Below are 26,846 nucleotides of genomic sequence, written 5' to 3' on the forward strand. Positions count from 1 at the left end.
TCTCGATTTCCAACTCAATTGTGAATGTTATTGTGATCGTTGTAATTGCACCTTTACCTGACGCACTCGAACCAAAAAACACACAAAACCAAAAGCAGAGGACAATAATGTTGAACGTACTTGTTATCCTTTAATTTAAGATTTAATTGATAGAGTTGTTTTTGGCGTTATTGTTAATTGTATTGTTAAAAGAGACCCCACTTCCTTTCTATTGCCACTCTCTGTCTTTCGAAACATCGCATATCAGCCAAAACTGGAACCGAAACACACCGAAATCAAAAACCCTTGAGAGGGAATCTTGACCAAATCTAGCAAACCGAACTAACTCTACTGGAACACTTGTACACCGATCAAATCTAAAGCCTAACTATGGTTAACTATATATTGCTAAATGTAAAAAAGAAAACAAGAAACAAAAATTTATAGCGTTAAACCGAATTTATCCGACCTGTTCTCGGAGGAGATCCTGTAAGTTTACGATCTCCAGCGAGGTCAGCTCCGCAAGTTTAGCAAATTCGAGTTTCAGTGTACCCCTAAGCAGCAGCAACAATTTTCGCGAGTTTAACATTTATCAAGTATTATCGATAGAGGAACTAACCTACAAGAACTACTATACTTACAAGAACATATGCGTTTCAGCGCGGCTTGAAACCAAGACCAAGTACTACCCTAGCTATACAAGAGGCATAAATGCCCACCTAAGCAGATATCTATAAAGCAAGTTACTGAGATTTCAAGCATATTTTAGGCAGTTATCGTTAATCTAAAACCAAATCTAAAAACAAAGTGCAAATATTTACAAATTTCGCGTTGGGCCAAAGTGCACGAATATATTTAAACATAACATTTAATTAAGTACGTTAACCGAAGGAAATGAAACTCAAATGATTTACGATCAACTTTTTAATGCTTTGGATTTGCATTATTTATTTACATAATATGTATATTGAAAATGATTGAATTACGATTAAATAAAATTTAAAAACAAAAGTGGCGCCGCTTCAGAGTATTCTCAGAAGCTTTTTTTGATTATCTGGCAACCATGCACTTTCGTAAGTTATTCCGGCTGTTAACATACAGCTTTAACAGTACGGTACAGAATTCAATTTTCTTCATCGAGCTTTGGAGAGAAAGTGTTTGGAAACGGTGACGAAAGCTTTAAAGCATTTTCCGCAGTCTTGGAAAACGATTTGAAAAAGTTTGAAAGTGTTTCAACCGAAGAAGACACAACCTTACTTGTTGAAGTATTTACCCAAAATGATTCGATTTTTTTTATAAAAGGCTCCAAAATATTCCCGGAGGAAGTGGGGGCGAAGGTGTTCTTAGTCCATTCATCCGACTGGACCATTTGAAAAAAAAGGTGAAGGAGAAGAGCAGCGCCTCCACAGATTTTACCATCAAGACTACCAAAACTGGAAAGTCTAAAAGCGACTTTCTGTTCAACAGCCCCAAGGTGAAGGTCAACTCTAAGTAGGTCTCCACAACAGTCTCCCAATTGAAGGATCTGCTGGAGCAGTCCAGTGTCAGAGAGATTCAGATAGGTAATGTGGACCAAAATGGTCAAATAAATCCAAGGATACAAAGGTGACCAAGGAATCGAAGGAAATAATTAGCAAAATCAGCTCCAGGACCGTGACAGCTGAAGGGTACTTGGACAAGGCCAGCAAACAGCCATTTTAAACGGCTAAAACGTTATTAAAAGCTTAATTAAACAGCTTAAAAGCTTGAATTGCAGGATTAACAGACAACAATTTGTTTATTAATGAGAGTCTGTGGGCCAGCCAAACGTAAAATCCGTCACACCTGGCGTATACTTGATGCGAAGACACTTCCGCTTCAGGATTTCATATTTCATGTCAGCAACCATATGCCGTACACATATTGGCCCAGTTAACAAGACATTCCTGGCTGGCCAAAATTTATGTTTTTCAGACGCGACGTCCAGGTCCTAAATAATTGCCGGCGGCACTGGCAGGATCTGAAACAGAAACAGGAGCCGCAGGACGACTAACGGGAGCACGTGCACGTGGCGATGACGCCGACACATTTACGCCCAATTGAACAATGTGCAGGGAAGGGGAAAAAAGCAGCTCCCCGCTGCGGGGTTCCAGGGAGACGCGGGGGTGGGACAGGCGGAAAAGGACTCCATGTGGCTGGAGGGCATCCGCTCAAAAGTGCAGTCAATTTTAATTGCTTGTCTGATCGCAGACAGGGGCTATTAATAGGCTTATGGTTTGCATGATATACCGATATGACCAGTATCGGGGGCGTTAGCAGCCGCTCGCTTATGCAAGTGGATTGTTATTGCAGCTGGCCCCGCCACCCTGCCACCCCGCCACCTGCCGGGCCTGACAGGATGCTTTCGTCCTGGCCTCGATAATCGCTGTGGTTAGCCCCTAACGGACCGAACCGACCTCCCCTGGTACCTAATACAATTTGCATATGAAATTTCCGTCTACCAATTACAATTCGGCCAAAATGGATTAGCCATGCCAACCCCCCGCCCCCTCCCTCCCAAAAGCCAAATCATAATTTTAATTATGTATTTGGATACCACACTCTGGGCCTCGACTGCTAATTAAAAGTTAAGCATTTTAGCATTTCGATTTGATTGTTTTATTTGCCGCGGATCTCGACTAGTTTAATTAGCAGCTGATGGCAGCTGGGCCACTAAAAATTCGCCCAAAAATGCTGTCACGGCCATTGCATTGCATTCCACCTGACCAGGATATTCAGGCGGAGGGTAAACGCCGGTTGCCGAGGTTGTAAATATTTGCCCAGCAGCAAAATGGAAAACTTATTCGCACGTTTCCCTTCCAGACTTTGCTTAGTGCTATTTAACTATCTGTTAGGTGGGCTCAGAGGGGGCAATGGGATGCCCCCCTATATGCGGGGGGTTGGGGAGAAGGACTACTGGGCGCGGAATCGGGAAAAACTTTCTATGTAAGCGGCAGTCGTCTTTAAGTCAACTAAACCTATTCGCTAACAACAAGCGGGTGCACTAAAAAAAAAACCAGAGACAGAGAAGGAAGCTTATGGCCCTCAGGTCATAAATATAATTTTTACCCTTTTACCTTAACGAATCCTGTTTTTATTTGGCTTTTGAAACAGTTTTCCGCCCACATATTCGTGGAAAAGGACTGAAGAGCCCCGAAGGACTTTTCTCCACGTGCTGCTCCCGCTACTTGTGCTATTTGCTTATTGTGTTTGTAAACATTGCTAACAACTTGAGTAATGCCGGCGACAATGCCAGTATTGCCACTTGCCACTCTGCCACGCCCGCACCTATGCCTGCAACTGCTAATAGGGCGTGGGTGGAGGCGGCAGCGGTAGCGGTAGCGGCTCACCACTGCCTTGCAAGTTGTAAGTGCCCAAGTTTTTCAATTAAAAGTTGCTACCTTTTGTGTGTTACTGCGACGGCATACCATAAATACGCATGTGTGGGCCGCGTTGTGTGTACGTGGGCGGTGTGTTGGTGTGACGAGTGTATTTGCCGGCTTTTGCCTAATCACGATGCCACTGATATATCAATAAACCACAGGGCAGAACGACGGTGGCAGTGAGGTCGAAGAACCACCAACTGCATTATAAATCAAGAGCAAACCAGAAAACAAACTCCGACTTCAACCAGCTGGCAAGCACACAACCGACAAACAAACAAATGCATAAACAAACAATCAAACAAACAGCGAACGACAGGTGTTGAAGGCGAGGGCATTATAAATTCATACGAAAAAATACCGAAACGTCAAACAAATTGCAAGTTTTCAGTTGCATTTCCGCAAAACGTACCTGAAATAATACGTTACTGGCAACGCAGCAAAGTATGCAACAAAAGCGGGTGAGTGTGCCTTCGGAGAAGGTGTTTCCCTGTACAGTGGGACTTTACTGATAGAGTTAGAGTGAGAATCAAAGAGGAAAACATTAAAAAAATTAGATTCTTCTAATTTTAACATCCTTATAACACAAGAATTCAAATTAGGTCCTCTTTGAAGGAATTAGGTGCATAATTGATGAAAATTTTCTAGACTTATTAGCAAATACTTTCATAATAGGACGACGTTACTCATACGCCATGTGGTTCTACAAAATAGTTGTATGGGCAACTAAGCTAAATAAAAAAATATATTCCTCTATTTTGCAAAGCAATAACAATTAAATTTTATTTTAAATAACATTTTAAAGAATATCCCTTGAAAATATTACTCATACGCACTGTTGTACCTTGATATTTTTTCCCACTGTTGAGGGATTTGTGAGTGGGGCTTCTGTTGACTCCTCCTCCGAGGTTATCGGATGGCACAGCACACGGGCAAATTGAAGGTAGGCCATGTGGCAGCCCGGGGCAACGTCTTCGACTTGCTGCCTGCCGACTCCTTCCCCGTGTCAACCCTATAGTCTGCTGGGCCCCCTCCACCCTATTCGCCAAAAAGCTACCTCCAGCTTTTCCCGCTCGCATGACAAGTTGAAATGTTGACGGCTCACTGACATTGTCTGGCAGTGTATACGTGCCGGTGCAAGGGTGTGGGTCCTTTCTGAACCCGGCTCAGCCGCGTTGCATGCATGTATGAATGATATTGTGGCACGACGTGGCTGCGCTGCAAGAATCTCATACAAAGTTATGCAAATTCCGATTCCGCTGTCGCCGTTCCCGTTCCCGTTGCCAGTGTTGACGGGGGCCGTGGGCGTGGCATCGGTTTCTGCGGTTTTGGCATGCATAATTGTTGGTTTTTAGTTACACGTGAGGCGGCCGTGCCACTGCCATGTCCCCCACATCCTCCGCTCCTGAGGCGTATTTGCTCGGCGTAATTGTCTATCTTGGGTACGGCTTACATTTTGGCCGATTAAAAAATAAATGTGTATGTTAAAGATATAAATACATGAAGGGGATGGGAAATTAAAATGGGCTATGGGCTTGCATAATATAAAATTTAAAAATGGAGGGACCATATGGAAAGGATTTATATCCATGCAGGGGTGCTTAGCCACAACGGCTAGTAATTATCCATCTTAAGTCTCTTTAGACTCTTTCCCTGAAATCGAAACTAAAATTCATAGCGCCCACGCCGACGCATCTGCTCTCCTATTAGAGCCCATTCATAACTCTGCGCAATTCGAAATTCCCAATGGCTATGATAGATTGTAAATCACATGCGGGCCGAACAATAATCATTTCTCAGACATTTGCTATTTTCGTGTCCCGCACCTTGTAGGCAGTAGTCAGTGGCCACTAGTCCTTGCCAGGACTCGGGGCTATCATCAAAAAACAATTCTCTGCGTAGCGTCCGCAAAATAATGGACGTAGGGCCGCGCGGCTTGATAAGCTAAATGATAAATTGTTTTTATTCGTGACATATGTGTGTGTGTGCTGTGTGTTTTAGCCACATGTGGCAGTGGAGCGGAGTAGTGTGCGGAGGGCGCTTGAGCCAAACTTGTTTGGGATGCTGCCAGCGTAAGTTGTTTTGTGTTTTCCACCGCCTTCTTTCAATTCGAACGGAGCACACACTCGCCGCAGAAACGAAAAAAGGAAAAGCTGGAAAACAAGCTCTGGAAAACTTGTAAATGCGCTTGGGCACAAAAGTGGAATCTAATAAGCTCACGGCTAAATGTGTTATGATGAATGACATTGTCAGCCGCACACAGAATTTAAAACTTTCCGGTGCGTTCCGGGGATTGAGTCCTCGAGCGCAAGGCTTATAATTGAAAATTCGAAATACTTGGCAACAAACAGCGAAAAATTTATTTCACAGCGATATTTCGGCATCGCAGTTCTCTCTAATCAACTAATACAACATTTCGGCATTCATTCATTAAATTAAAATTTCATCCCGCTCATCTGGTTTGATTGCTTTGTGCCTAAGTGGCCTCCAGAATTTTCCACCACCCGTGGATGCTAATGTTGCGGCTTCCACCGGCAACTGGGAAGGAGGTTTCCAAGGAGGAAGGAATCCCAATCCCAAACCGAATCGCAACTGTTTGTTTGTTTGCCCCTCTTTTGCCCCGCTTGGAATCGCGCCACAAGTATCTGTATCTGTATTTGTATCTGTATCTTCAGCTATAGATGGAGAAACTGTATCTCAAAGAAATCCGTCGAAACTATGTTGCCTTGCCAGTTGCCATCGCCATTGAAATTCATAAAGCATCAATGGCCCCACCGAGCATCGAGGGCTCGCCTGCATGGCTCTTTTTGTTTGAAATCATTTGCTTTAATTCAAGTGAAAAATTATTTAAATTGGTTATCAAACGTGCTCCCGTAGATTCAGATTCCGATTCAGATACAGGTAGAGCTATAGGTATAGGTATAGGTATAGGTACACGTGCTTCAGACATTTATTCCGGGGAATGGGAAAATATTCTTTGTTTTTCTGTTCCAACCAGAAAAAAACAGGAACCGCCTTTGTTGCTGGACGGGGGTGGAAATGAAAATTGATTCCAAGCTAAATGAAAAATATTGATCAAAGTAATTTCTTGGCACTCGCCCACGTAGATAAATTTGTAATATTTTTTATGAACTGAAAAATGTATGAGCGGCATAAAATACTCGTATTTTTCAATGCAGATAGAAAGCAGTTGCGCCTGGGAGCGAATCCAGAGGGATTTATGGATGGATATATATTCTGCATATATGCAGTGGTGTTCAGTTTCCTGTGAAATAGCACTGCGTGTTTATGGAAATTAATATTTTAAGGCCAGATACTCGCAACCGAACCAATTAAACTCGATCGCCCATTGAAAGTCAAATGCATTTGATAGTTTAGTTTTTATTACTTCGTATTATTCAATTATATTATGCTATTATGTATTTACTTTACGCTTAGGACTAGAGGGTTTTGTCTCCACTTCAGTTTTGATTTCACTAAACATATGTATGTATATATTTTACTTTAATCGTAATCGCACTATATTATGTCATCGCCTCCGTTTGTGTCATCCGCTCTTGGGTTTATCGTTTAAATTAATACCTTAATTGTCGTTACAATTACATTTAATTACATTACAAATTTTGTAGTTGGAAATGCATTAGTAAATGCAAAAGAAATATTATTATTATGTAACTAACTATGCTCTGTAATTATAATTTAGTTAAGTATTCGTTATCGAATGACAATAAATTACGAGTGAGTATGGCTGTGTTGGATAGAGGCGTGTTATGCTATAATTTCATTATTCCATTACTCTTTACCGATGCATATAAAAACTGGCATCCAAACTTGGATTTCGATTACGAGTATTGTGGGATTCTCAGACCTACGAAAGGAGTAGAAATCGGTCGGAGTATCTATAAAGAGTGGGCTTTCTGCGATAGTTAAAAACGTTTCGGGTTTAGGGCTTCTTGATTCAGATTTCTGTTTTTGGGTTGGGAACTGCTGGATTCGGGGATTTCCTTATAATTTACACACACCTAGAAGTCTTTTGACAGAAAAATACACATTTATACACGCATATACAGAGTTATGTGAAGTGTCTTGGATCCCCGGGCGGGTTGTTTTTAGAGTGCACTGCCATACGAGCTAAGTAGGAGACTAATTTGGCCAGTAATGCGTAGGCGGAGGCAACTGGATCATCTGTAATCCGCCCCTAAGTATCGAGGGTGAGCTTACGTAATTACAAAAATTACACTTAGTTTCGGTTACGGCTATCGTTAAGTTACAAATTACAGATTACAAACTACGAATACGGTTCCTGCTTGTACAAAATTGTGGTTTCTTGTGGTTTCTGATGTCCTGAACAAAAAGTCACTCCCATATAGATCCACGATATATGCGTATTACTTTGACATACTTGGGTATGTGGCGAGTACATTGGGTATTACCTACGAGTAGTTTGTGTACGGATATATTAAGTATGTATTTATATGCAACTTCCATCGGTCTTCTGAGTATTCGTTCACTTTTATTTTTGGTTTCTTTTTGGAATCCGCTGATTATATGCATGGCCATGATTTACGTTTACATTCTATGTACTTGAGTGTGTGTTTCGTGTTGTGTTCTGTAGTGATTTGTTTTTCTTTGTTTTCCTTTCTTTCCTTTATGCATGAGAATGGTTTGGTGTGACTCGTCTGACTTCCTTCCTTCCGGCTCCGCTTACAGCCGTAAATTTTCTAAATGCGCCGCATACTCCTCCGCCGAGGTGAACTCCAGACTTTCGCTCTCGTCGTTGCTGTGACTGCGGCCATTGTGGTGGCTGTGAAATGCACAGAAAGAAAATATTAAAGAATATTTGAATAAAATAACAAAGTCAGGCATAAATTTAAGTTTTGACTCTTTTTCAAAATTATCGTAAATGTAATTTAAGGTCACCCAAAGAGAGCTTTTAAAAAAATTGTTTATAAATCGATCGAGAAAGTATATGCAAGATTTTGATGAGGATAAAAATTGTCGAAGATATAGCCATCGCTGTGGTCACTTTTTCGCACCCCATGGTTTTTCCCATTTTTCATAGTCCATCGGAAAAATGGACAAAAAATCGATCGGACAATTTGATTCCAGATTTTGATGCAGAATTAAGGAGAATGGAATTACAAATCATTTAAGGTATTCCGCTTTGGAATCGGATAAAAATTGCCAAAGATATAGCTATCGCTGGGCCCCTTTTTCGCACCCAATGGCTTTTCCCATTTTTCATAGGGAGTCCATCGAAAAAATGGACAAAAAATCGATCAGAAAATTTGATTCCAGATTTTGATGAAGAGTTGAGGAGAATAGCATTACAAATCTTTTAAGGTATTCCGCTTTAAAATCGTTTGAAATTATACCAGGCTATAGCCTTTCAAAGGGTCATTGTTTGCCTGGGATACTTCTTATATCAATTTCTATATAGACTAAATCTCTCAGTGCACCAAAGTTGTTTTTGTGGAAATAATAAAAAAAGTTGTCGAGTCATAAAACGCTAATGCCAAATCAATAGGACACGTGTAAATGTAAGTACCTGAGGCCGCCCACATCGCGCTTCTTTCGCTTGCGATCCTGGGAGAGGGCCTCGACGCACAGGACGATCAGCTTGCCGTCGCAGGACTGGCGTTTCTGGTCTAGTAGCTTGTGGCCCTCGAGGTTGCTGGCGTAGCCGGACTTGTCCTGAACGCTGGAGTGCCAGGCATCGCAGTAGGTGTCCATGGAGCGCTCACCATTCGGCAGGGAGCCGTGCCAGACCATCTTCAAGGGCCTGAAAGGTAGAAGTGTGTCATTTGTAGTCACCCTAAGATAAAAGTATCGATTGAAATCTTACCAGCTTGGATCCGTCATCACGTTCTTGCCACTGAAGCTGTAGATGCGCGGCGCCTGGGAGAAGAAGCCGCCCTGGCCGTTGAATATGCCCTTCCAGGAGTTGAACAGCACGTCGCCCCGGGTGTTTACCACCGGCAAGTCCCGGTCAGCCGGACGCACAATCGAGTCCAGATTCTGTACCCTGCAGTGGCCAAGAGCTCGGTGTTAAATTCGTGGAGTAGAAAGTTATGGCCACCATAAGAGCGCCAATTACCGGCAACAAACAAGACGAGTTGTTTTGTTCTGATTTCACCTCCCCTTGCTGGCTGCCTCTTTGGTAAATAAATTGCCAGAAATTGTTTCCACAGGCCTTTGTTTCGCCTCGAATATCAAGATTACGAGGCTCCGGGCCCGGAAACGTGGCGTATGAGCAATGGCAACGACTCTTTAGGCTTCGGAGCACAAATACACGGGATGTTCGAAACTAAAGCCTCTAGCCCACGAACAAAAACACGCCTAATACGCGTGAAAAAATCTAAAAGAAGATAAGACACACTCGCCGCAGACTTACCTGGAGGATAGGAACGCCTTGAAGGTGCCCAGGAGGCCGGCCCGGCGTCCTTGCCGATAGCAGGCGAAGTCAGCTCCCCGGATGCCCTGTAAGTCGCCGGAGGAGGGGTCGTTCAGGGCGGCCACGCGCAGCTATTCGGGATCCAGGGAAAGTATGGCATGAAATTAATGCGGAATTTATGTCAAGCATTTTAAGATCTAATTAATACAGAATTTAATAGCAGAAATTGCTGTTGTTTGTTTAACAAAGGTCGCCGAGGGCCTTGGGTTGGGGCTCTTCTACAAAATTATGATAAGTGGGTGGGTAATGGATAGTAAAATATTTCAAATAATTGTCGAGGGCCCCTCAAGGAGGCATGGCCAGCTCCTTGGGGGCAAAAAAAAAAACACACACAAAATGTAGGAAACAGGACAGGGCGGGTGTTCAAGGTTCTAGCCTAATTGAGGGACCAAAGAAGGAAGTGGAACTCACCATTCGCGGATACCACTGGAAAAGCGATAACAATTTGATTTTATTTTTGATCCCCGTAAAATTTGGTGGAAGACGCAGCATAAGATGTGGGACAAAGATATTTTTTATAATTTAATAAATCCAAATTGGAATTCTGTTCGTTCTAACACCGAAAAGCACGCACACACAAAATGGACAAAAAGGAGTTCTCAACATTCTCGGTTTTCGTGTGGGGTGGGTTGAGAACTAAGCTCCAAGGATTACCCGGAAAACAAAAGGACAAAATTCAATCAAGAAGCGTCTAGTTAAAAAAGCAAATCACACTTATATACAAACACAGAACTTGTTGGAATATTTTAAAATTTAAATATACAATAAAGAGACAAAAGCAGAAAACTGTTTCGCGAACAACAAAAAACTTAAAATGCAATTTTCGCTAATTAGAAATATTTTCATTGACCAGCAAACACAAAATCAAATTATTTATTCAACGAGTGTGTGCTACTATGTTTTCTTTTGGCAAAAATTATATAATATTTGTTGCTTTTTTTAGTTGGTTAGAAATTTTAGTCGACACTACGATATGCAATATTATGGATTTAATTACCGTTTCGTACTCGGGCGCGGTTGTAAACTGCATTTAATGACAATTAATTATAAATAGGTTTAGTAGGGTCTCTGGCTCTTGTGGAGAGTTTTCAATTATATGTGTTATAGAGTGTGATTTGTGGAAACAGGTGCTCCAGTGTCTTTTTGTTGCTTCCAAGGTTTGGATGTGTGTTAGGGGCTCCTTCGGCGGGACAAGGACTCGGAAAGTGGATTAATTTTAACTTCGAGCACAATCTGCTGGATGTGCTGAATCAATGTCATTATCCCGCCGAACAAGTGTGGGGGGGGTAGTGGATCACAATAAAAGGAAAAATCAAAGGAAAATCATAATTTCCAGCTTGGCACTCACCGTGGGTGTGTTGAGGAGGGGCGGAGGACTGTTCAGCAGGTTCTTCGACTGCAGGTCGAAGCGCATCGAGGGCGCCACAGTGGTGGGCGGGGCGGGCGTGGCAATCGGCACCAGGGTGCCCAGCTGCAAAAGGATAAAAAGGACACAAGACTCAATATATAATGCGAAAACGTAATTAAAAGGCAGCGAGACAAACAACAGGCGTTTGACGAATTCGTAATTAATAAAACAGGAGCTCTGCGCAAACAGAGACAGGACCCTTTCAAGTAGTTAATATTTCAGATGGAAATCAGCGCCTCCTCGCCTTGTTGTATTGAAACTTTCTCCTCAAATATTTGCATTACGTGTAGGAGAAATATATTTACATAAATATGTAACCCACTGTCCCAGTGCCTCACTCCTATTCTGCTTTTTCTTTCCATTGCCGGCACAGTATTAGGGTCAAATTTTCGACAGCCATCCCGCCGACCGACTTCGTGCCATAATGCGCTCCATAGCCGTCGCCGTCGTCGTCGACGTCGTCTGACAAAAGTTTTAATTACTATTTTGAACTTTAAGTAGTCGACTCGTGTACTGAAATCTAATTAGGATGCCGCCACGGCTACAAGTATCTCGGCAGACAGCTGTGTTTTCGGGCGCCGACGAGTGCGAGATGCAAATGCGAGGCCCAAATTGGCGACTAAACCGCGAGAAATAATGTCCGACTTTGAAATAAGTTTTTGGGCTTTTTTTTAGACTTTGAAGATGACATTTTAGAAGCAAAGTCTCTCCTTTTTATTCAAATATTTTGTACATCTTTCTCTAAATTTTATTGAATCCTTTCTGCATCCAATCAGTAGCATCCAACTATTGAATATGAAAGTAAGCTCCTTTCTATATATTTTGCTTTGTGCACTCAAACAGCCCGACTATTCGCCGAGATTCTGGCAACAAAGCGCCCTCTGCTTTGCCATTTTACTCGATTTTGCCATATTACTGAGAGCCCCCTGACAGTTCGGGGTCCTGTGCCTGGGTCCTGGGGTTTTGTTGTCAAAAGTATTTAAATGCTGCCGTCAAAGGCAAAAGATTTCGTTTTCATTCCGGGGCTGCCTGCCTTATGCACATGCCAGTTGCCAGTTTTCAGCTTCCAAAGTCAGGAGCAGCAGCCAGGAGGCTGGGTCACGCCCACCGGAGGCATATGGCCTTACAGCCTTATAGCCATATAGCTCTATAGCCTCGTGCTGTGTTGGCTTTTGTGCCCTGCAACAACGGAAGCGGAAATCGAATCTCGAGCAGTTTTTTCCAGATCTGCCCCCTTCAAATTCGGAGAATATTGTACACTTTGGCACAATTTGGTTTTTGTGTGTGCGTGCGGACTAGTTCTGGCCTCGGTTCCCTGCCCCTTCCCCTTGCCCTTTGCTCTCTGCCATTTTCCATTCATTTTTCATTTTTGCGATGATTTCAATAAAGCAACAAGCAACCGAAATTGTGGCCACTTTAATGTTTAACAAGCTCTTTTTTCTGGATGGGGGCAACGGATCCAATTTTCCGTGTAATTTCGACGGCAAATGCTGACCCAGGGAATCAGGAATCTGGGCAATAAAAGGCTGGCCTGAGCTGGGCCCCCGTTGTGGCAAGTTCACCTTGGCCAAGATTAATTGGCATGTGGCATCGAGGGGACGACAATAAAACCCTCGATATCCGTTTAATATTATTTTTAATCTGCTGCGGCGGAATTTATGGCTCTAAGGAGATTGGAGTGGGTGGGGGTCCAGCCGATGGCGATGCATGTTTTATATATATTTCATCAATAAATGTTTGCAAGCTTTGACTGACTGAGTGAGTGAATGACTGAGTGACTGACTGACTTACTGACTTACTGGCTGTGTGTATGGTGCCTTGTAAGTTGTCTCAAATTGCCTGCCACATGGCACATGTCTCGGTGTCTCCGGCTTGGCCTGGGGTTTCCTTGTATCCCTTAACCGGGACAAGTGAAAAGCCAAGCGCAAGTCAATATAATTGAATAACGGGACACACGCAGATACAAACACAAAACCAAACACCCATCCACCCACCCACACAAACACACGTGTGTGATGGACGGATTGGCAATCAGTCTGTACGTCTGCAACATTTAATGTGCAAATAAAAAACGAGTCGATACAAGGGCAATGCCAAACAAACCTTATTTTATGGCACATCCAAGCAAAATAAATAAATAAATAAGGCTTGGCCTGTCTTTTCTATTTCAGCCTGAAGTTTATTCAGAATAGCTCCTGGATCCTGGCTTCTTTTTTCTGTCTCCTGCCCTTATGGCCATAATGGAACAACGAAGCGGGCCATATAAAATAATAACCACCCGCCAGCGAGCCATCGGGCCAGCCAGAAGGCTCAACGCCTGTCATATTTGGATTTTTAAAAAAGCGCCGTCCCCTGTGTTTGTTTGCTTAGGAGCCAGAAATCAAATCGAAAGCCCTCGCCACTCACCGCAATGTACTGCCAGCCCTTGTTGACGCGAACGAGCAGGGCTTCCTCCTCGGTGATGTAGGCCAGCGTGCCCGGCGGATTCAAAGCCGACTTCTGCGGAAGGAGGAGACCAAAAAAAAAACATAACAGGTTTAAAAATATATTTTGGCAGAGACCAAAATTAACCAATCGACACCCACTTTGGTCATTTCATCGATGTTCTGGAAGGTGACGGCTCCTGGTACTATCTTCATGTTCATGTTCGACGACGATGCCGAAAAGTATGGCAGCTCCTCGCCCTCAACGGGTACTCCCAGGCCCTCCTCGTGCTTGTGCGAGTGTCCTGCGGGGCGCGGTGGCTCTGAAAGGATAATGCATGCGTTGAGGCACATCATATTGTGTATTGCCTGTTTGCTTAAATTATTTATAACCAAATGCTAAGTCACATTCGTGCCTGATTCTTGCAAGAGTGTGCTTTAAAAGCATATACTTTAAAGTCCATAAGAAATGTTCAATATTTAAAATGAAAGAATTTAAAACACACATTAAACTCATGCAATGACTAACTTTACAGATACAGCTAATAAAAACTAAGTATTTCCATTCCCATATTAAAAACCAAAGCTTTAACCATTCAACCATGAACTGTACTGAAAGGGTCGGGGAAAATATGCCGAATACTCAGCATTTTTGGTTATTGCCAACTAAAATGTGTAATATCTTTTTGGGGGGCCATGAGTCGCGGGTTTGCCGGAAAAGATGCCGGAAAAGTCATGACGGTGTGAAAATACTCGCATAAAGAAAATGTTTACACCTTGTACTCTATCAACGGAAAATGAGTTAATGATGATGTGCAAATATGAGGCGTTTATGAAGGCATTCCGTGTAAATGAAGGTATGCTGGCTAGGAATGGAAGGCAATTAGCCGTTGCCTCCGTAAGGGGGAAAATGTGGGGAAAGGGGGTCATGCAACATGCCGCATGCCACAGGACACAGGCCACAGGACAAAGGCCACAGGCGTGTCTACTACAAATATATAGTAAAGGCTGGATGGAGTTGAGATTGTTAGTTAGTAGAGTTCGGTTACCGGCGGTGCCATCGGGCCGATCGCGCAGATCCTGCAGCTCTCGCAGAGCCTTGAGTTCGTCCAAGGATGAGCGAGCACCTTGATGACGATAGTACGATACAAATGATATGGTTGATATAGGTTGGATCAAGTCAGGAGTTAGGAGAATGCTTTACAGATATATGTAGGTGACTAGCTAACTAACTTACACCTCATGTATTTACAGCCAAACAGGGCCACTCTTTCGGCCAATCTCACCTGGTCGTCCATAGTAGGAGGCGTCGCCGAAGAAGCTGCTCCGCGAATCCATTCCGGGCTCTCCCTTGGGTCCCGAGATGGAAAGTCCTGGCAGGCCGGGTGGTCCCGGAGGACCCGGCGGTCCTGGCATTGGGATGTACTGTACTCCGCCGCTGCTGTCCCCGTCGCCACCACCGCCGGCTGGAAGTCCTGGTGGTCCTGGCAGGCCATCGCGTCCGTCCTGGCCCCGGTCGCCCTTGTCTCCCTTCACCTGCGAACGAATTTCAGCCATCAGCGGTGATCCATCACAGACTCGGTTGACACACGGGGCGTATACTTAACATCGACTTTTGCCTTCTTTGGCTCTTCTCTCGAACTTACCCCTTCGCGGCCTCCGGAATCTCCCTTGGGTCCCTTGGGTCCCATCTCACCCTTGGGTCCTTGCATGCCAGGTCGACCCTGTGAATCGGGGATAATCAAGGATGTTGAATTGGGTCTTTACCGAAAATATCAATACCATTTCAGATTATTTGATGAGCAGTTTAGGCTTTTTCTGATTACCTGGTTGGAGTTTCTAGATACCCACCAAAAATCACTATTTGTGGAAAGTTTTGGAGCAAATTATAATATCATTGGCGGGCCAAGCCCACTGAGAAGTTTGCTAAAACAGCAAAAGTAAGGAATCGCACCACCGAGGCAACTTGAACTACGGCCAAAAATGGGAAAACTTTCGTCGATTCTGAAGTGCTACCCTCGGAGTTGGCCGGCAGCTCATGTAAATACCCGGCCCGCTGCCGATTTCTGGTGCCAGTTGGCACAGAAAACCATGAAACAGAGTATATGTAGCCGGGGGATTGGCGCTGAACTCTCAACACACTTCGCAGACAGACACGGAAAAGTTTGGCTCTTTGTTGCAACTGCTAAGCGGCGTTGTTATTGGGGAATAATGGCGGAAATTCCGGGGAAACTGCAATCGAAATCGAAATCGAGCAATGCGCAGTCTGCCGACTTCTGTCCTGAATAACCGTGATGAAAATGCACTTGAAATACTTTTCGTTTCAGTTTATTTCGCCGCCCTCTCAATTCCTCTTACTTTTCCAATTTTCTAGAATCTAGATCACTGTAAGAATTTCAGGCAAGATAATTAAAGATATACTTTGTTATAAAACTATCAGAACTAATGGGAAAAAGCCATATAATTTCTACCGGATTATTATTGAAAAACAATTTGATCCGAAAACCAAAGCAATTTGTGGCACAAAACAAAGTATTTTTTCCATCAGGAAACCCATCTCTTTCATGTGTTTTTTTTTCGGGGGAAATGAAATTGGGTGAAAGCATGTGAAAGTTGGTCAATCTCATGAATATGCATGGAAAGTTGTGGGCTTCGATTCTGGTCTCTTACTTACCGAATGTCCGATATCGCCCATGGGCCCTGGCTTTCCGGGAGGTCCAATCGGTCCGGCGGGTCCGGTGCCGCCGCGTCGACCCCGCATTCCCTTTTCACCCTTCTCGCCCTTGGTCCCGTTGACGTTGGCGAGGCCCTCGATTCCGCCGGGCTGGCCCGCCTGTCCGGGCAGCCCCGGCAGTCCGGGCGTTCCCGGCTCTCCTGGTTCTCCCTTGGCGCCGCTGGGCCCGTGGGCACCTTTGTGACCCTGCAGGAAAGTGGAAAAAGAAAGCCAGCGTGTGAAATGATTTACGGTCTTCAATACAAGTGTGGCTATAGGGATGTGGGTGGTGGCAAGTAGGGATGTGGGGCAAGGAAGCTCGGGATTCACAGGCAGCTCTCGCCTAATTTGGCCGTAAAACTCAATTTCAAACGTTTTGTCGACGACAGAAAAAAAAAAAATCAATTCAAACTCATTTTGAAATCAAATCAATTCCGAAATCCCGCACACACACGCACCACCGGAGAAATTTATGCACGCAATGGCTGGTGACAAGACCGAAAACACAAAACCATATTCCTTTCGGGATCCCAGCCTTTCAGGCCGCCTGTGTGTGTGGCAGAGTGTGTGGAAAGTTGCTTCCTTCCTTTCACCAGCTCCAGTCGGCTCAGCTCGACTCAATTCATCCCCAGCGTCGTCTTCCACATCATCAGCGCCTTAAATGGTTCGCCATAAATTTGCACGCGCCCACCCAGGCTGCCTTTCTTGTTGTTTTTTTGGTAAAAGGAAGCTGGGAGTTGGTAGCCAGGAGTTTGTAGGATCTGAGATGATCCGGCGGCTGCCTTCCTTGGGGTTTCAGCCAGACCTTCCCTCATATCGCCAACTTAATACCAACTAATGAATAATTAATAAGCCAAGCACACAAGTTCATACACAAAACAAAAAACAGGAAATGAAAGGAAACTGTACTAAGGAAACTCTATAAACAAACAAAGGAAACATTAAAAGGACTTAATAAGTATACACAGTTTTATCTAATATGTAATAATCTAAATCTATAATAATAAGTAAGCCCCTAGAAATCATTAGTTATGGGAGATTTTTTGACAGTGTCCTTGCCACATCGCAGAACGCACACGACTGCCTTTTAGGCCGCCTTTCAAGTTGGCTTATATGTGTCTTTTTTCGAGCTTAATGAAACGAACCTAATTGTGCGTGTATTCATACGTTTAAAATGCTAATTTCCATATTAGTTTGCCCGAAAATTGTAATGCAATAACTGGCGTGGAGTGGCGTGGAGGCGTGGAAGAGGCTTCCTTACTCATCCGTCGCCAAATTGGGCGTAAATTTATCATAAAATACAAATCGATTTTTTCGTTTTCTTTGACGGCTTTTGGGGGATTTGGGGTGGCTGTTTGCATAATTTCTTTTTATTTTACGCTCGATTAATTTTGGGTGTGGCCTCACGGGGGAAACTACTTAAAAGCAGCCTTAGCAAATTCCTTAACCACAAGCCGCATAAATATTACTTATTCGAAGGTGTATCAAAGGTTGAGTCCTGTGTCCTGTGTCCCGTGTCCTTTGGCTCCAAATTGGACGGTGTGTAATCTGCGACACCGGAAACAGACCACGTGAGAAAGTCCTTCAGATCTCCCCTCCTATTCGGCATAGACTTAGTGGCAGAGGGCACCAAACAGACTAACAACAAGCACATTATGCGAGTCCTGGCTGGCAGATTTAAGTTTTGAGGTTGCACATAAAAGAAATATGTACGCCCGCCGAGCTAACGAGTGGGATCCGGGCTCCCCGCCAGCCAGGGCATCCCAGTCCGAGGGTGCAAAGCCACCCCAACTAAGCTGCTAAATGGCATACAGGGTAATGGCTGGGAAGTAAGCGTCTCCTAAGCAGGATGAGCTCCCCAAATGGCCAAAACTTATTATGAAAATAATGCCAAACGAGAAGTGAAAAGAAACCGAAACCAAATCTGAAACCAAAACCGAACCAAACGAAACGAAACCAAATAGTTTATGCTCACTCCTGACCGGAGGTCCCTGGACCATACACTCGTATATGATCACATCTACTGAAAATCAAATGAGCTATAAATGCACACAAATTGGCCCCCAAAAGCATGGAGAGACAAAATCAGGCAACTGCGCCGTCAACTGCTGATAGAAATTTATGTCCCAAATTGTGTATTTCCTGCACAAATGACTGCGATGCCATAAATGCGGAAAAATCGAGGGGGAGGACTCAGCTGGAGCTCCAAAGAATTATTACTATCTATCAAATTGGCCACAATTGTGTTGAACTCGAGAAGTAATTTGGCAGTTGGCTCGCTTATCCTCTCCCAGAGCCAATAGCTTGGGCACCTATTTCTAAAGGATAGCGTGGGCAGACCGTAAGGACTCATATGTGTTTTGTGTTATAAAAATTTTAATCGCTGTTTAAGGGTTTAAAGTTTAGCCCTCTTTTGGCTAACCTTGCTCTGTGACCTCCTAAGATTATTGCTTTTGGGCAAAAGCAAATTTTCCTCGAAGACGATTTGCTCATTTGGGCGAAAGACGGACCCCATTGCCCTTTTTGTGGAGCCTCGAAATCAATTGAGTAGTCAATAGGGCAGAAATTATTATACGTTTGAAACAACAATCCTGTTTGGGGTGTGTGACCGAAAAACACTTTATAATGCACACACTGGAGAGGATATGGGGCTACATAGGGCTATAGGAGACTTGGGAAGGATATAGAGAGTGGGATGAGAAGGTGAGCCATTTATTAGACTCGCCCTCTGACTTACCGGATCGCCGCGCTCGCCCTTCTGGCCCGCATCACCTTTCTCGCCGGGCACACCTTTGGGTCCTGGTTGCGTCGTCCCTCGGAACGAGCCCATCGAGTTGACCATTAGGGATTCCTGTGTGTAGGCATAGTAATTTGTTAAATATTTGCTTGTTGTACAATTTATTTTCGATACATGTAGGCCCCAAGTATATGTATTTTTTCATGTTTCTTGTTTTTGCAGTGGCACTAGCAGCAGGCGGCCCTTTTTGACGAGGGACACATGCAGCCAGGATATACACGGCGGAAATTTGATTAATGATCTGTTTTGGGGGCACTGCCACCACCGCCTGCGTCTTGGATCTCTTGGATAGGGGCGGGGCTAATGATGCCAAGTGGTTCTAGTCCATTAAATGCCATGTTCTGTGGCCCCGACAAACCTTTTTCGTTTGTTTTTGTTAAGGATAAGTAGTTAGATGGTAGTGGGAACTTACGAGTAAGATTTTACGAGCTAAAAATGTTTATACCTTGAAGGTCCTGGTAGGATTCCAATTTATCTGTTATTTATGTGTTGATTGGTTATAAGAATACAATATTTTCGAAACGATTTACGTTTACAATACATAGAACAATGGGCGTGAAATTAGAGCGTAACGTTAATATATGGTTTCACATTCTTGGCGATTAAAGTATGTAAAACAAAAAGGCTCAACCCAAAATAGCAACTCTTACATCGTACATCAGACGTGCCTAATTGGTTTTTGTGAATTAAATATTTGTGAAAGTCATAAAAGTCCTGGAAAGTCGCCTGACAAGTCGTGTCAAACAATCCAAAGTCGTTCTAATAAACATAAAAGCATTTTATTCTTTGGAGTTTGTGGCTTAGGAAAGTCGCGAGTTTTTTTACGCCAAGGATTACGAATCTGTGGTACCTCGAAGTATAATTTAAATACTGTCTATACTATATGGAACCTAATATTTTATGCAAGCTCTGCTGACAATCTGAGGTGTGACCCTTTAACCAATTTCCCTGTTTGTATTCAAATGCGAAACCATTTGTCTAACATCCTTGTGGCGCCTCCCCTGAATCTAGGCGATAACACAGAGGGTATGCCGCACCCCCTCTATGGACGGCTTTTAAAAGGCCTCGCCTCCAGCCCCAGCTCCTGCTCCTGCTCAGGGGCGATGATAATGATGATAAACCCTCCGACATTAAACAATGGGCGGGCCGACGCGCCGACGAGCCGACGGGCGAGTGGCTGTCTGATTTTTACTGCCGCCTCGTCGACCACAAGTAGCTTGACACTTTCATAAACGTAACAGTGCGATAATGATTACGGCCCAGCCATTGCCAAAGCCAAAAGCCACCCACCCACTCGACCGGCCGCCCACTCAACGACACCACCCACAATTGTACCGTTAGATGGAAAGCGGGCAACATACGGCGTTGAAATGCGGCGATAAAGGCGAGCGAGTGGCAAAAAGAAAAGTTTCACTCTTGCATGAAAGGGTTCAAATGTGGCAACCAGGATGGTTTGGCTGCCAGGATGATGCCAGGATACCAGGCCGCCAGGATACCACCACGACTGCTGTGTTTGTATTGTGTGGGGGAGTCGGTATCTGTATCTGTAGCTGTGTTTGTGTGCGTGTTACCGCATTTAACCGCGTGAACTGCGCGCCCTGAGCTGATAACGGTAATTGCCACAAGCTGGAACACCGGCATTGGCATGTGGCATGCGGCACAAGGCCTAACGTGGCAGAAGGCGTGTGGTACGAGGGGCATGTTGAGCAAAGCAACCCGAATCCTCAATCGGAGCTGTTGGCTGCCTAAAAGGCGGCCCACTTAAGAATCATAATTGCACTGAAAAAAATACTCAGGACTGCACTTCAAGCTTTTAAATTTCCTCTTTATTGAAAGGGGGAATATAATCTATGAACTCCTAACTGTAATTTAATAATAATTAATGTAATAATAATTTCTCTCTGTGCAGACTTGGCTTGACTCCGACTTCATCAGAACGAGCTACTCCACCTGAATTCAAAACTCGGCTGGCCTAGCTTTTGCTGGCCTGGCTGGCTGCCTCGCGTGCTCGAGACGCTTTCGTTTTGGCCCTTTCGCCAGGAGATGTTTCCGCAGAACCTCAGAACCTTTGCGGTTTTCAGATTATTAGCAGAGATAGGCCATTTGTGGCATTCGCGACAACGACAATGAACGTGCCTGGTTTTGGGGCAGGGCTCTAACACCGATTCCGACTTCAAGTCGGAGTCCACTCTGCATCCTTGCCCCTGTCGGAGGGATGGCAATTTTTCACAGTTACTACGCTCACTCGCAGCAGGAAGGAAATTAGTTTAGGCAAATTGTGCGGCTTGTAAAACACGACGGACGTTTACCTTGGCCAGTCGCAATTCATAAAGATGTGCGTGATTGAAACCAGACGGAAACCAGAAGGACTCGCCGGACGGATACGGACACGGACACGTACAGCAAGCAACTGCATTAGCCAGACCTGGCCACTGAGAGCTCAAGGCTCCTGTCTGTTTGTTCATTGTAAGAGGTGCAACTTTAAGTGAAAAGTAAAGTTCAAATCGAGTTGAGAAAATTAAATTAAAAGAAAATAATCTTCGAGTGGCCGAAGAAGGGATACCCTTGCCCTCAAATATTGGAGGGCAAGAATAATAAGTATGCGATTAAGATTTATGACCTTAACAGAAACATATTTTTTGAGGACTAGGCTCTTTGGTTAGTCCAAAGATAGTAGGGGGAAAGTATATGGTATTATACTAATATTTAAATAAAATACTTTGAATGGAAAAATGAACTTAAAAATTCCAAAAAATCATTTTCAAATCACTTAAAACTTTAGTGTTAGACTTAAATTGGTAGTTTAGTTTTTTAATGAATTTTAAGTAAAATTGAAATATTCGAAATACTTACATCGTAATTCTCGGGCAAACCAGGCGGGCCCGGCGGTCCCGGCGGACCCACGACCCCGGGCATACCGTCGACGCCTGGCTCGCCCTTCTGCCCCTGGGCACCTTCCTGCCCCCGGGCGCCTCGGGCTCCAGGCACTCCGGTGGCTCCCTGGTTGAGTCCAAAGCATGATGCGAGTTGGAGGGGAAGAGAACGTCGCCGGCAGCGACAGAGAAATAAATCACATTAGTGGGCGTGCATATAACGTGTCGTGGGCCCTTAGTTCTACAAAGTTCTACATGGTCTACGGACTACAAGCTACAGACTACGGAGTACGAAGTACGGTTTCAAGGAGGTCCCGAGTTGGGGTCTCTAACTGGCTGCGGCTGAGGTCGATTTACATAATCGTTGCGTTTTAGTCCGGGCTCATTAATCTACGTGGTGGCATGTGGTTCGGTTTCGGGCGGTTTTCGGGAGGCCTCTGGGGCTAAGGCTAGCATTCCAATACCGACATGGATGGGCACACAAAAAATGTGTCTCCCAATGTTCTTAATCTTATGCAAAATGGTCACGCTGCGAGCCATTTGCGTGCCATGTTCTTGTAGCACTGGTGTAGCTGTTGCTTATCGTCGTCTTTTAAATTAATTGCTATTAGTTAAGGGATTAGCAGTGGGGCAACAAAGTTGTCGCAGGAATTTCCGGTATGCGCGCCAGCCTACCATTATTCACCGCGCTACCAAAGGCTTGAGGGATGGGCATTCATGGAGGAATGGGGTTTCAGGACTTAGCGGAGGGTCAGCGGCATACTTTCGAGATCCTGCACTCGCAAAATGAATCACTCAGTAATTTGTAATCTATTTGTAGCTGGTTTTGGGGTTAATGGCAGACAATATCTAAGATGTGGGGTTTTTGTGGGTAAATTACATTGTAATATAATTTCAAGCTTTGTATGAAAAGGATTAATTTTTTCTAGGTGTATCTTTTTGGGGTCGAGGCCTGGCATTTTCCCCTAGCATTTAGCTCTCGGCAATGGACCACAGAATGTCCGGCATACCGCTTTCCTTTTGATGTATTGCATCGCATTGAAGAGGCTGCGTTCCACAGGTTGCTAGAGTGGTGGCCGAAAAAAAAAATATTTTAAAAACGAGGACACCCGGAGAGGGAAATCCAAAATTGAATGGAAATGTCTGCCATGTTTGGCCTGCTTTTGCTTTCGCTTTTTTGAATAATTCCAAGAGCAATGGACGTCTCTACATGTTCGGTTGTCTCCTCAAAGTTTTGGCTCTGTTGCGTGATAAGCACTTGAGAGCGAAGAGCCGAAATCGGAGTAGGGGGAGCTTGTAACATTGTGGACTTTCGCCTTTGACCCGCAAGAAAAACAGGGGGCGTGAGGCGAGTGGGACAACACACATGGCTTGAAGTAAATGGCAAGTACATAGTCAAGTGTAGTTCACAGACATACACAGAGTCATATATATCCTTTTGTGTATCCAGAGTGAACTCTTATGGTTGCCAAAGACGTTCCCAGTTGATGAGATAATATAACGAGTAGCACCCGGAGAGTGGATAAGTGTTTAAGCGTGAGCTGGCACATAAAGAAATTTTCGTTACGATTCCTTCTCTGTGTGTGTGGGTGGGTGCGTTAACGTTTTTTCCATTTCCGGTTACACGCACACCCGCCACACACTCACACTAACACACACACACACCCTCAGTGCACTGTGCAAATTATGATGTTTGACATAGGAAAACATGCAGGATCCCCAGATCCCTCGACCATCTTCCATCTCCCTAGCATCTAGCATCTACCAGCAGGACCGGCACTCACTCACTCTCGAAGATTAGACGATGTGTGTAATGAAATTGAAAATGTGTTAGATTCATGTCAAATATTGCCTTTAGCCAACCCGTTGTAAGTTGAAATTGCCGTACACACAGAGATAGCATAAGCCCCCGAGGAGCGAACGACGAAAAAAAAACAAGAAGGAAGATTAGCCGCCTGAGATGGTCCTGAGAATCAGTTAAAATCCAGGAGACTGTGTCCTGAAACATTCACTAGACCCTATTCTATACTATACTATAATGTCCTCCCGAGGGAATTGATACTTACGGTGTGACCAGGGGTTCCGGGCTTTCCGTCCTTGCCATCCTTGCCGGGCACTCCACGCAGCGTCTCCCGCAACGACTCGTTGTCCTTGATGGCCTCTAGGATATCAGACGCATTACATGTACACTCGCCAGTGTATTTCTGCGAAGGATAAAAACGAAGCGGAACTTAGCACCTCGCCAAGGATCCAGGTATCATATAACCAGGGCACATCATTATGACAGGCAATTTTGCGTTGTCTGCCAAAACGGCAGGGAGAAAAAATATATATTTCCACAATAACAATTGAAATTTGAACTTGAGATTGTATTCAATTTTTGGGCGGATAGCAGAAAGTAAAAGTAGATTTTATAATTTTATATTAAAACTGTTAAAAAAAACTCTAAAGAAAATAAAGGAAAGCTATCTTCAAGTTGGTATACCCTTCAGTTATGTGGTAGTCTTTCGTCAAAAATTATAATAACAAACATATTTTTTTCTCCTTGCAAGTGCCACTGGCGGAATAGGTTTCATGATGCAACACTTACAGCCCCCGCACTCGTTGTCTCCACAAAGGGCGGATAGACGGCCGGCTCCCCTTTGGGCCCGGGTGGACCTGGCGGCCCCGGAGGACCCCGTATACTGTCCCCCTTCGGCCCCCGCTCTCCCTTCTCGCCCTTGATGCCGCGGTACGCTGCAAAAAAAAAAAAGCAAAGCCATCGCATTAACATGAGGCATGAAGCACGGATTCCGGTGGCACTTACGTCTCTCGTGCGTGTACTGCGTCTGTCCCGGGGGCATGCCACTGGCGTCGAAGATGTCTGTCGCCTGTGGAATGGAAATTGAAAACTCATTAAGCCGTGAGTGCAAAGTGGTGTTGGAAGGCATCGGATTGGAAGGTCCTGGCAGAGGACCAGGGCGGAATAACAGAGAACTTATGACTAAATATAAATATTTAATTATGCCGAGTGCAGCCACAATGTTGACCGGGATCCCCATTAGTTGGCCATTTCGAGAGCCCTGTCAACAATGGCCGTGGCAAAACAATGGCCCTCCAAGTCCTTGGCAGCCATTTAAATGCATTATCATTTGCATTCAAACAATTATTTACAATTATCATTAAACTAACCTCGGAACTTGTACTCCAAGAATCAAAGCTGGAAAAATCGAATTCAGTCGAATCTTCGAAGGTAAAACCCTTGGGACCAAAATAAAAAGATAAAACATAAAGGAAATGGTTTGAAAAAATAAGAAAGAAAAACGTACCTCTCCCGATCCATCAAGAAGGGAATCCTCATCCTTTAAAAGGGGATATAAATAATACATATAAAGCCAAAAGTATAAACTCAAAAAAGGGGTCAATCAGGGTAATAAATAAATGTAAAATGGTATAAAATAAGCCTTTAACAATTATTCTCTTTATGGTCAATTTAATAAAAGAAATACGATTATCACCACACCCCACTTGCAATGCAAAATATCATTATGAATTTGCATTCTTAAGCCAAGCAGCTTATCCTTTGGAGCTGTCGAAGCCCCAAATATGACTTTGTTGCCCTCGGATTAAAAATGCATATCCATATTAAAGCATCTGATTACATGTTATTCGCAGCATTAGTAGTCTCAATAATTGAACGCAAATCCTATGCAAATATTCCCTCGCTTATGCAGATGAAATGCAATTTTAATGCAATTTATCAGTAAGATGATTGCCGGCTAGGCTCTCCATTCGGCTGACTATTCATTAATTAATTTAAATCCGAGCCAATGCATTTCACTCTGCGGATTTTAATGTGGTGACAATGTCGATGTGGGTATTGTGGATGTGGATATGGATGTGGACTTACCGGCGTTGTGGGGGCAACCGATGCCTTTGGGGGCGGCTGGCATGTGTAGTTTATGGCATCGGGATTACCATAGACATTGATTTTTTCTAAATAGCCCTGCGTTAAATATTTACATGTGTGTTAGGAACTGTACAATTGCCAGCAGAATAATTTTCGAAACGTTTTCCACGCAGCACTTGGCCCCCACACAAATACATAATAAATCAATCAATTTGTGGGGATTTTATATATTTGGAAAATATGTGTTGACTCATAAAGCTGGCTCCGATCGAAGCCCCCGATAGTGCAAGTCTCTGCTCCCTGCTCCCGTTCGTAATTGCAGCAAATCGAAATTTATTATTGATGTTAATTTGCAACAGTCACTGCCACAGTCAGTGCCACTGCCACTGCCACTGCCACTGCCCTGCTGCCCGTATTACTAATGTGCCGTGGTTTCGGATTTAGAATTACAATTAAGCATGCATATTTCACATTAGCCCAGAAGGGACTGTGGCAAGTCGAACTGCTAACCGCAGATACTAACAGGATGGTAGCTGGCAACAGCAAACATGAAACTTCGAACCGGGAACCGGGAGTAGGGACTATCAAGACAATGAACCGCAAACACAATGCACACAGGGCAGGTTCTCGTCCCGCAGACTCACTTCCACAGATAGAGACACAAATGCTCACTGCACATTCCCCATAAACTCTGACCCGGCAAATAAAAATGGCAGCAAACACTCAGGCCCAGGACTCAGGTCTTGGGCCGACTAATCCCCCGTAATGGTAGTCCTCCTCCTGTTCCTCCTCCTGCTCCTGCTCCGACTCCTTCTTGTTCTGTTGCTTCTGTGAATGATAGTAATGGCCAAGGAGCTTTTATCCTGCAGCTCAGTTAAAAAAGTTTTGTCTGAGACGCTAACTCGTTGA

At 44.2% G+C, this 26,846-nt stretch overlaps 1 protein-coding gene across 19 annotated transcripts in view; it reads right to left on the reverse strand.

The window, feature by feature from the left end:
• Positions 1-6,745: 6,745 nt before the first annotated feature.
• Positions 6,746-26,846, reverse strand: part of Mp (collagen XV/XVIII-type protein multiplexin) — a 66,579-nt gene continuing 46,478 nt past the window's right edge. The window contains exons 5-26 of one of the 19 annotated variants that reach the window (XM_070279839.1): positions 25,938-26,033; positions 25,357-25,389; positions 25,220-25,288; positions 24,855-24,918; positions 24,639-24,784; positions 24,115-24,252; positions 22,029-22,175; positions 19,621-19,650; positions 19,116-19,229; positions 16,340-16,585; positions 15,312-15,389; positions 14,952-15,201; positions 14,715-14,792; positions 13,828-13,988; positions 13,649-13,741; positions 11,183-11,305; positions 10,832-10,858; positions 10,246-10,260; positions 9,775-9,905; positions 9,226-9,405; positions 8,929-9,162; positions 6,746-8,184 (exon numbers count right to left, since the gene is read on the reverse strand). In XM_070279839.1, coding sequence (XP_070135940.1) covers positions 8,085-8,184; positions 8,929-9,162; positions 9,226-9,405; positions 9,775-9,905; positions 10,246-10,260; positions 10,832-10,858; positions 11,183-11,305; positions 13,649-13,741; positions 13,828-13,988; positions 14,715-14,792; positions 14,952-15,201; positions 15,312-15,389; positions 16,340-16,585; positions 19,116-19,229; positions 19,621-19,650; positions 22,029-22,175; positions 24,115-24,252; positions 24,639-24,784; positions 24,855-24,918; positions 25,220-25,288; positions 25,357-25,389; positions 25,938-26,033 — 2,553 coding nt within the window. In that variant the 3' untranslated portion in view covers positions 6,746-8,084. Of the gene's footprint in view, positions 8,185-8,928; positions 9,163-9,225; positions 9,406-9,774; positions 9,906-10,245; positions 10,261-10,831; positions 10,859-11,182; positions 11,306-13,648; positions 13,742-13,827; positions 13,989-14,714; positions 14,793-14,951; positions 15,202-15,311; positions 15,390-16,339; positions 16,586-19,115; positions 19,230-19,620; positions 19,651-22,028; positions 22,176-24,114; positions 24,253-24,638; positions 24,785-24,854; positions 24,919-25,219; positions 25,289-25,356; positions 25,390-25,937; positions 26,034-26,846 lie in introns of those variants that run through there. The other 18 variants (XM_070279841.1, XM_070279843.1, XM_070279840.1 and 15 more) reach the window with 18 other exon arrangements.

Source organism: Drosophila bipectinata, chromosome 3L (genome assembly GCF_030179905.1).
Source record: "Drosophila bipectinata strain 14024-0381.07 chromosome 3L, DbipHiC1v2, whole genome shotgun sequence".
Classification (NCBI taxonomy): Eukaryota; Metazoa; Arthropoda; class Insecta; order Diptera; family Drosophilidae; genus Drosophila; species Drosophila bipectinata.